This window comes from Portunus trituberculatus, chromosome 50 (assembly GCF_017591435.1).
Source record: "Portunus trituberculatus isolate SZX2019 chromosome 50, ASM1759143v1, whole genome shotgun sequence".
Classification (NCBI taxonomy): Eukaryota; Metazoa; Arthropoda; class Malacostraca; order Decapoda; family Portunidae; genus Portunus; species Portunus trituberculatus.
Genome location: NC_059304.1, coordinates 17760986 through 17771130, shown reverse-complemented (window position 1 = coordinate 17771130; position 10145 = coordinate 17760986). Strand labels below are relative to the sequence as shown.

The window sequence follows — 10145 nt, the reverse complement described above, 5'->3', positions numbered from 1 at the left end:
CCCTTCGGAACGAGCTCAGAGCTCATTATTTCCGATCTTCGGATAGGCCTGAGACCAGGCACACACCACACACCGGGACAACAAGGTCACAACTCCTCGATTTACATCCCGTACCTACTCACTGTTAGGTGAACAGTGAACAGGGGCTACACGTGAAAGGAGACACGCCCAAATATCTCCACCCGGCCGGGGAATCGAACCCCGGTCCTCTGGCTTGTGAAGCCAGCGCTCTAACCACTGAGCTACTGTGTGTGTGTGTGTGTGTGTGTGTATGTTGCCATCCAAATATTTTCATAACTTGAACGAGAAATGGAACACTTTATCATCTGTTTCAGTGTGTTCTTAGAGCGGTACTGAAATGGTTACACGACATTCCGGTCAGTATAGTCCTGCTCTGGGCTGGGCTGGTGGGATTGGAGCTTGGGTTGGGGGTGTGCAGGAGCCAGTCAGCGTATTGAGGTGGTCTGATGCGTTGTGCCTAATGCAAGGATGTTCTATAGCCTTGATGAATGCCGTCTCTTGGTTATCAAATCTATGTGATACTACAAGTATTAGTGAATTTGTTTATTTATTCGATTATTATCATTATCACACCTACCATCACATAACCTAACTTAATACGCCCATAATTCACAATCACGGCTAAAGAAAAGGTAATTTACGATTTGATTAGCTATTGTACATAATCTTGGTGTCAGTGATAAAAGCTAAACACTTGTCGAGAGTCGTAATAAGTGTGTATGTAACCGAGCTAGTGTTATCGTTGTTGTTTAATTTCTTCACATTAGACGCTTCACCAGATCTCTGCAGCGATCAGTGAAGCAACACTTGTCGAGGCCTGCCTACCCATCATACTCGTACAACCTCATCCACTAAGGTGACTCACAATCTCTTCTGGTTTCTCTTCTCATTAGGTTTGTCTTCTCATTATTTTACACACCGAAATTAATGCCGTGATGATAAAGATGGTGATGATGATGATGATGATGATGATGGTGATGATGATGATGACAAGAACGGTAATGACTACTGCTACTACTACTACTACTACTACTACTAACAACAACAACAACAATAACAACAAGGGCCAGGAGAGAGAAAAACAGCCTTAGTGATCATGACAGCAGAACATACAACCTAAAAAGCATAACTCAGCCAATCAAACCAAGACATCGTTCACTGTTCTCTTTTTCATAGTCATCTTGGAATCAGCTTTTTCCATCCCCATATCCCGCAGTCTCTCTCTCTCTCTCTCTCTCTCTCTCTCTCTCTCTCTCTCTCTCTCTCTCTTGTGTTGCACACTTGAGAACACTAAGAAATAAGAACATGAAAATAAGGTTAAGTGAGAGTCGTCAGCTCTACACTCGAGGCCGTCCCTGCATCTCAATCATGTTCTAACACCCGCTCACTCTAACAAATAGAAAACAAATAAAAGAATTCACATCTGGTCTGTGACATGATCGCACACTTCATCTTAACTTGCACGGCAAAAAGTTCACCGCGGGCGCCGTGTGTGTGTGTGTGTGTGTGTGTGTGTGTGTGTGTGTAATTCACCTCGGTCGTCTGTTGGTCACCCAGCCATTACGGAGCGAGCTCAGAGCTCATAGACCGATTTTCGGGTAGAACTGAGACCACATCAATACACTCCACAAACCGGGAAAGCGAGGCCACAACCCCTCGAGTTACATCCCGATGTGTGTGTGTGTGTGTGTGTGGGGTAGTGAGTCCGCTGGCGGCTGTTAGGGGTTGCATGCTATCAGCTGTACTTGTTTCTATTTGCCTCTACATCACATCTTCGCAGAGGCGCATCAAAATGTTACCGTCCACAGTGACACATTCCACCACAAAGGAGTGCACTGGTAATCACGTATAGAATCTAGACCAGCAATGTGGCCTTAGATGGGATGGTGAGGATGGATGGTGATCGAGGCTCGCCAGGGAGACCACAGACACCGCTGCGGCTGCCCAGAGTGCCCGACTGGCCTTCGCGGCCACACACTCACAGTCACAGTAGTCCAGGGCCTGCCAGTGCACAGACACACCTTGGTCTTGGCTTCAGACAGCCTCGCTGGTTGCTCTACCTCAGTGACATCTTGACGGTACACGGAAGTCAGTATCAGGATTATCAAAAAGGTACATACATACATAAATTGTCTACAATTTCAGTATTGGAAATAATGATAATTCTTCGTACTAAAGGGTCGCAATAAACGAATACGCAATCCAGTGTTAGCATCGTCGTTCGCAGCCGTCAGTCAGCACCAAGGACCATCAAACACAACCATGATGAAGTGGTCGGGAAGATATTATTTAATTGTTTCAGCCTATGATGCAGCCTGTGTTACGGCTCCTTTGGTCAAGTGCACACTGATTAAATAATTATGAGACAAGACAAGCAACTTTTACAAGCTATTCTTCGCTACAGGAAAATAATGACATAATACACTTATACACACCAAGGAGTGTTTCGCGAGTGTAAAAAGACTAGCAGGTGATGTGTCCTTGCACGCGGCCTTCGATGAGGTAGTCAATGTAGAACAGAACAGACTTGTAGTCTAGTGGCAGCCAAGGTCAGCAGTGCCTCAAGAAGGATTAGTGAAGGTTGTGGTATCACCAGAACCGCCTGACGCCTTGACCATGGCAAATACCAAGCTTGCCTCAGCGTATTTGCGTATTTACCATGCCGCCACGATACGAGAGAGAGAGAGAGAGAGAGAGAGAGAGAGAGAGAGAGAGATACTTAATGTATATTAGTTATTCCATATTGTCTTGAAGGTTGGACAAAATGGTCATGTTACTCTTAACCTTTATGAGTCAGCCTCTCACCACTAATACAACATACGTCTGGCAGTCTGTCCCACCAAGATTACCTCGACCCGATAATATTTACCTTCCGCCATTAGCCTCTCACCACCAACACATCACACGTCTGGCAGTCCGTCCCACCAAAATGACCTCGCTCTGATATTCACCTTCCGTCATCTCCCTTCAACATAACTTCCTTCCACTTTCATCCTCTTGGTGCGCGTGTAGTGAGTGTGCATGAGTGTGTTATTTCTACTTGACTCAATTTCTGCATATCCTTCGACACGCGGAACATTCAATTTCAGGATGGATGAAAATGACGAGACATGACACATTAAGGTTTTCGTACAATTTCAGAGTCAGTAGTAAGAATGATAATAACTTTTGACTTTAGAGTATAGTGTTGTTTTTCATTGTTGTATTGCACGCAACAATACCAATGTCTGTTAAAGTACTATGAGAAGCAAAATCTACTTAAACCTACGTAGCATGTCACGAGGTCACTAAATACTTAACTGTGGCTTTCAAACACTGATGATTACCTAACGGGTTGAGTCAAGAGAGGATGTGGCCGAGGATCGAACCCCTCACACGACACTCAAGGTTCACGACTCTTGCCACTCACATACCAGTAGTCAAGCTGCTCTATTTTCACAAGATTAAAGGTTTTTTTGTCGTAAAACTGCATGCTAACTGGAATTTTCCTTTTATAGAGACAAACAGACTATCGTGCGGTGTGTGTATAAGTAACGTGCGCGATCACAAGGCTATTCCGTCCTCATGAAAACGTACAGCCTGATCCACGCACGCAACACTACTCACTCTACTCGCTCATTACTTGAAACCTTTACGATTTGAGTATAGATCAGTTTTCCAAATGGCGCGGTTTTTTTTTTTTTTTTTTTTTTTACGTAAGAGGAGCACTGGTCAAGGGCAACAAAAAAGAAAAAAAAAGAGAAACATGAAAAATAAATCAAAAGACCTACGAAGGTACCAGACTCAAAAGAGATATAAAAATAAAATAAAAGATCAGGAAAAGTGTCTTGAAATCTGCGTGTAAGAGGGGATTGCGTCAGCGTTAAGTAATATCCTCGCCACCACACAGGTACGCCATGTCGCTGACCACGCACTACCTCCTGCCTTTCCTTTACAACACATGGCCACTGCTGCTGCCCACTCTCCTGGTCCTGCTGGTGTCCATCCTGCTGTACCGCCGCCGCAATTCATACGACAGCCACACAGACGACACCAAGAAAGCCGCAGCTAATCGTGTCATCCGTAAGTAGTAGTAGTAGTAGTAGTAGTAGTAGTAGTTAGTAAGTAGTAAGTAGTAAGTAGTAAATAGTAGTAATAGTAGTAGTTTCCCTCTTAATACCATGCAGTTCTGTAAGACTGGGATGGTCTCGTGTGTGTAGTATTGTTTTATCAATAAGCAGCTGAACTTATCTGAGAGCAATCATTGATAAACTCATTTAAAAAGATAAGGCACTGTCAAATGACAACACTATAAAATGATCAAAACAATTAAAATGGTAGGTTAAAATTGCGAAAGTAATAACAAAATTGTAGAGGAATAAAAAGAAAAAAAGGAAAAACAAACAAACATGGATATGAAAGGAAGTGGAATTGAAGTGAAGTGATATAAACTGAGATTTAGGAAGCTTTGTGTTGTTCCATGACAACAAAGCTAGATAAAGCCCACATATGTGGCAAACAACACTCGACAGACCCGTCCCCTTCCCTTCCTCCCTCCCTCCCAAACGCGTCCACTTGTTGACCTTGCATATACACTCTCAGAATTCCTTTGCTCTTGTCTGTGCCCTTATCTTATCTGCCTGGCGATTCTCTGTTATGATTATGAGTCGTCACCACTGATTACATCCTTCCTACATGTATCCCCAGTAGCGGACCTCCAGGACGTGGTGAGGTGCCTTCTTGTGCCCAACATTTCTTTCGAGGGACAGAGTCCTCACACAGGTTTCAGTTTAAGGATATCTGTAACAACACCAAAATTATGTTGCCAGAATAGGAAAGGTGATACTGAGTGCTGACCACCATTACCGCGATTCTGTACGGGTGGGTACACTGGGGTAATTCTTGTGTCCCTGGCTGTCGCGCCAGTAGGAAGTCCTGCAGTAGTAACTAACGCAGAATTTGTTTCCTTTCCGTGGTGGCAGCGGTTGGTTGACGCAAGCTGGATCAGCTTACCTTAATTCTATTCTTACAATGTTTCTTTTTTTTCAGAATTTGGTGACGTCGGCGACAACGACGATGACGACCAATCAGATCTGGTGGACCCGCCCCACGGCGAAGATGTGTCGCACATCCGCTACCAGCACGACAGGTGGGGACCGTATAACATGCTCATGCACACACAGGCACACACGGGCACACACGCACTCACGCACGCACGCACCCATGCACGCGCACTCACACGCACGCACACACACATAGACACAACTGGTCAGCAGCTTCACGTGAGACAGATGGCGAAGTTATTAAACTGCGGTTCTCATCTTTCCTTTCTTCCAGGCTGATGATCGAGGAGAGCCAGCAGAGGGCGGATGAGTTTTACCATCTGATGAACAAACGACGCTCCATTCGCTTCTTCAGCCGCGAGCCCGTGCCGCGGGAGCTGGTGGAGAAGCTTGTCCTGACGGCTGGTGCGGCTCTCATCACCATTCGGCATCTTGACACTTGTAGCGATTGCCTGGTGTAAAAGCTCATCATTTGAAACATATCTGCTACACGTCCACCACGAGAATATATCTGTGTGTGTCTCCTACACAGGCACGGGGCCGTCTGGGGCGCACACCGAACCGTGGTCCTTCGTGGCGGTGAGTGACCCGGACATCAAGGAGCAGATCCGATCCATTGTAGAGGCAGAGGAGGAGATCAATTACACCAAGAGGATGGGTAGGTATCGTGCGGGGAACACCTCAACTCTGACGTGTGATGCATTTGCTGGTCAGATGAGTGCCGGGCCTTACAAACAGCACCACCATGCGCCCACACCTGCGTCACACCATCAACAGAGCAGGCTCGCGCAGACACCACCTTGCTTCAAGCGTGGTTTATAAGGACCATATTTTGAAACCCTTCTGCACCACACCACTACAATGAAAAGACGATAGTTGAGGTTACATGGGTTTTTCGGTGTGTGTGTGTGTGTGTGTGTGTGTGTGTGTGTGTGTGTGTGTGTGTGTGTGTTGAGAGCCGAGCTAATTATCTTTGAGGCCTTTGAGAATAGTCGTGGTAAGAGTGTAGAGCGTTTTAGAATACTGGCCCCAGTCATACGGTCCATGTGTCCTTGCTAACTTCGCGAAAATCTATACCTATTAACTCCTGTGCCCTCCTGACCGTAATCCTCAACATCCTTCACCCCGCAGGCAAGCAGTGGGTGGCAGACCTGAAGGCGTTCAAGACGACATGGACGAAGGAGTACCTGACGGAGGCGCCGTGGATACTGCTCATCTTCAAGCAGCCCTACTCACCGCTCCCTGACGGACGCAAAGTCAACCACTACTACCATGAAATCTCCACGTCCATCTCGTGCGGTATCCTGCTGGCTGCCATACAGGTGGGGAGGGAGGGGGAGGGGAGCGGGGGAAGCCTACAACTTTTTTGGAAACGTTTCAAAGTTACAATTCCTTAAATATACTTACATATACATATACATATACATATACATTTAAACGACAATCAACTTTCTACTCTTTGTGTGTGTGTGTGTGTGTGTGTGTGTGTGTGTGTGTGTGTGTGTGTGTGTGTGTGTGTGTGTGTGTGTGTGTGTCTTTCCGACATTTTTTCTTTTAATGCTCTAAATGTTAAGAACTGCCATAACAGCAAAAATAAAGAAGGAAATAAGAGTAAGCACTGAGCACCTTCTATAGTCTAACAAAGCCTTCCTCACACACCAGAACGCGGGCCTCGTCACCCTCACCTCCACGCCCCTCAACTGCGGCCCGGCACTGCGCTCCATCCTGAACCGTCCCTCCCACGAAAAGCTGTTGCTGCTGCTGCCTCTGGGCTACCCCACCGAGGACGCCACGGTGCCAGACCTCAAGCGCAAGCCCCTCGGGGAGATCCTGACAACGATGTAGGAGCGAGGAGTGCCAGTGAGAAGGAGGAGGTGGAGGAGGTGGCAGCGAGGAGGCGTGTCATGTGTGAGGTGTTGTTGATGTTATTATTGAGTTACAATGAAGGAAATTAATGTTGCCTCTACTTTTTGAGCAAGACAAAGAACGAAAATTTGTGAGAAAGTGAACGAATCATAAGATTATTAGTAACTTTAGGTATACATCAACGTGTGTGTGTGTGTGTGTGTGTGTGTGTGTGTGTGTGTGTGTGTGTGTGTGTGTGTGTGTGTAATTCACCTCGGTCGTCTGCTGGTCACCCAGCCAGTCTTCCCCATTACGGAGCGAGCTCAGAGCTCATAGACCGATCTTCGGGTAGGACTGTGTGTGTGTGTGTGTGTGTGTGTGTGTGTGTGTGTGTGTGTGTGTGTGTGTGTGTGTGTGTGTGTGTGTGTCAGCCACGGTTATGTGTTCTGTGTGTGCTGCACATACTGTTCCTAACCTATGTAGGAAACTGGAGAACAATATAATGATAAGCCTGATTTCCTGAGTTATTTTGAACCTCGTTCCTTTAGCATTATTGGCCTCCACGCAATGAAATGGAACCAAAGAGAGAGAGAGAGAGAGAGAGAGAGAGAGAGAGAGAGAGAGAGAGAGAGAGAGAGAGAGAGAGAGAGAGAGAGAGAGAGAGAGAGAGAGAGATAGAGACGATAAGGGAGGAAGGGAGATGGAAACGGGAGGGTAAGGGAGAGAGAGAGAGAGAGAGAGAGAGAGAGAGAGAGAGAGAGAGAGAGAGAGAGAGAGAGAGAGACGATAAGGGAGGAAGGGGAGATGGAAACGGGGAGGGTAAGGGAAGGGAGAGAAAGGGGAGGGAGGTGTTGTTATAGTGAAAGGAAGTCACATTAAAAACAAACAGATAAGGATTCCCAACTTCGTGCGTGTGTGTGTGTGTGTGTCAATAGTCGACAGTCTTATTGCTGTAGTAGACATCTTTCCGTGTGTGAGAGTGCGTGTGAGTGCGTGTAGTGGTGATGGTGATGATGATGAGGTAGAACATATCGGACATGAAGGTAACATATCTCAGCGCCTCGCAACATCTCGCTACATCCAAAAGATAGTTGAAATTAAACGTATTTTTAAGGATATTTTATGGAGCGCGCTAATATACATACGAGTACTAACACAAGAAGCACTCCTAGAAATCCCAGCTAGATTATCGCAGTTGCCTTCGAAAAAACAGTGTTGGTGAGAGTGCAAAGCGTGATCACGGGCCATAGTGGTAGTAGTAGTAGTGGTGGTGGTGGTGGTGGTGGCAGGATGGGGTGCCGCTACTCTAAGGCCACCGGATGTTACTCCCTGACGTGCTGCTTCTGCGTGGATGCTGACGAGGCGTGTTGGTGGATCGGTGCTGTGGGTGTGGTGAGTCCCTGCACTTCCATTTCTTCACTATCAACAAACTCTCTTCTATTTCCCTCTAATCTAATCTAATCTAATCTAACCTAACCTAACCCAACCTAACCTAACCTAACCTTCCCTCTAACCTAACCTAACCTAACCTTCCCCTTAACCTAACCTAACCTAAATCTTTCATCCTTACTCCTTGCCTTTTATCTTCCTCCATCCGGTCACTTTCTCTCCTTCATTCTCTTATCGTCTTGTTTATCACGCGCCACTTTATTGTTCTTTTCGCTTTCACAATACTTTTGCTGACATTGTGTAAACTAAACGTAATCCCACACCTTTTCTTATCACTGTCTATGCGTCATCTAGAGTTTTTTCCTGTTCCCTGTTATACTCTCCCTCTTATCCTCATCTCTCGACCTTCATTCCCGTGTCCGAATCACTGACTGCCTTCTATCCGCTCCTCGGCAGGTGTGGGGCGCCGTGGCTGTCTTACTGGACTTCATATCAGCTCACCTTCCGGAACAGCCCTGCAAAGGCTGCCTTGACTATACCGTCAGTCAGTATGCCCGTGCTACTCTTCTGTTGGCTGCATTTACCTTTTCTACTCAGACGTCAATAGTAGCGAGGTTTTCTTCACAATAATGATCACAAACCACTTTTCTTTTTACGAAAACATTTTCATGAGCCTCGTCTATATTCAGAGCAGATATCTTCTAGCCTCCACTTTCATCGAATGGTACTATTCTCCGCCACAGACACTAGGTTGAGTCTGGCGTCGGGCAGCATCAGCGCCGCACAGTGGGTGGCGAGCATTCTGCTGCTACACGGAGCGAGGAAGGTGAGTGCGATGGGTGTGGTGAAGAGCAGGGTGGTACGTGGGTCTTAAACCAGTCAATCAAACTTATGTCAAGAGAGAGAGAGAGAGAGAGAGAGAGAGAGAGAGAGAGAGAGAGAGACTGCAGGGCCATCACCTTGTCCTGCAGGAAAACAAATGGCTGCTGGTGCCGTGGCTGGCGTGCAGCGTGGTGAGCCTGGCCATGTTGGTGGCGTGGGTGGCGGTCACGTTGCCCCGCACGCCCTCCCTGCGCAGCATGGTTTCCCTCGTCCAGCTGGCGTTGGGCATTCACTTCTTCATAGTGGTCACGACGCACTACAGACGGGTGAGCTCACCTCAGGTTGAACAGACGTGAATTTCCTGTAACCTGTATTTTCCGTGTACTGTTTCTTTGCCAAATGGTGTTTCCTTTTTATATTTGTAAAATGGAGTACCTCCCAGCAACAAGCCACCTGCACTCTCTAATAGACATGAACAATCTTTTTATTATAACAAAACACTCCCTTGACTGACCTAAAGAATATCTAAATCCCAGACATTAACATTTTCAAACTAATTATAACAAGCAAGACTCATCATTCTCTCTCTCTCTCTCTCTCTCTCTCTCTCTCTCTCTCTCTCTCTCTCTCTCTCTCTCTCTCTCTCTCTCTCTCAAATTACATCGGCCTTTTACACTAGTACATCTCTTAACGCTCCATTTTCTCTGGTAACTGGGTGAACATTTACACCGGTAACTACTACAAGATGAAAATGAGAGGAACGCTGCAGGAAGCCATTTGGCCTATATGTGGTAGTCCCTGTACAAAATATTCCTATACACACCACACCTTTCAATCACTATTACAACCCATGGCTTCATCTTGGCATCCTTCAGCGCTCTTCACTCAACACAAACAACCACAATATCACACTGAGTCTATTCCTGCTAGGACTAGTTATCTTATTCCCACACATACCTTACCCTGATCCCTGCCCTGTCCCTAGCTGGCCCTGAAATTCGTGCCGCCCGAGGATCCGCCCTTAGT

At 46.5% G+C, this 10145-nt stretch overlaps 2 protein-coding genes across 4 annotated transcripts in view; both read left to right on the top strand.

Annotated features, from left to right (window-relative positions):
* The first annotated feature begins 1975 nt into the window (after positions 1–1975).
* Positions 1976–7423, top strand: LOC123499636 (iodotyrosine deiodinase 1-like). Of its 2 annotated transcripts, none has more exons than XM_045247964.1 (7): positions 1976–2133; positions 3911–4083; positions 5050–5149; positions 5338–5468; positions 5596–5721; positions 6195–6385; positions 6726–7423. In XM_045247964.1, exons 2-7 carry the CDS (start codon positions 3918–3920, stop codon positions 6906–6908), a joined length of 897 nt encoding a protein of 298 aa, XP_045103899.1. In that variant the 5' UTR covers positions 1976–2133; positions 3911–3917; the 3' UTR covers positions 6909–7423. The 2 variants fall into 2 exon arrangements, with proteins under 2 accessions (XP_045103899.1, XP_045103900.1); XM_045247965.1 differs by lacking the exon at positions 1976–2133 and adding an exon at positions 3016–3032.
* Positions 7424–7825: 402 nt separating this feature from the next.
* The window catches only part of LOC123499989, a 3838-nt gene continuing 1518 nt past the window's right edge, over positions 7826–10145 (top strand). The window contains exons 1-5 of one of the 2 annotated variants that reach the window (XM_045248550.1): positions 7826–8300; positions 8754–8841; positions 9041–9123; positions 9269–9445; positions 10105–10145. The exon at positions 10105–10145 is cut by the window's right edge and continues 296 nt beyond it. In XM_045248550.1, the coding sequence (XP_045104485.1) occupies positions 8199–8300; positions 8754–8841; positions 9041–9123; positions 9269–9445; positions 10105–10145 (491 nt within the window). In that variant the 5' untranslated portion in view covers positions 7826–8198. The remainder of the gene's footprint in view (positions 8301–8753; positions 8842–9040; positions 9124–9268; positions 9446–10104) is intronic. The other variant, XM_045248549.1, reaches the window with a different exon arrangement.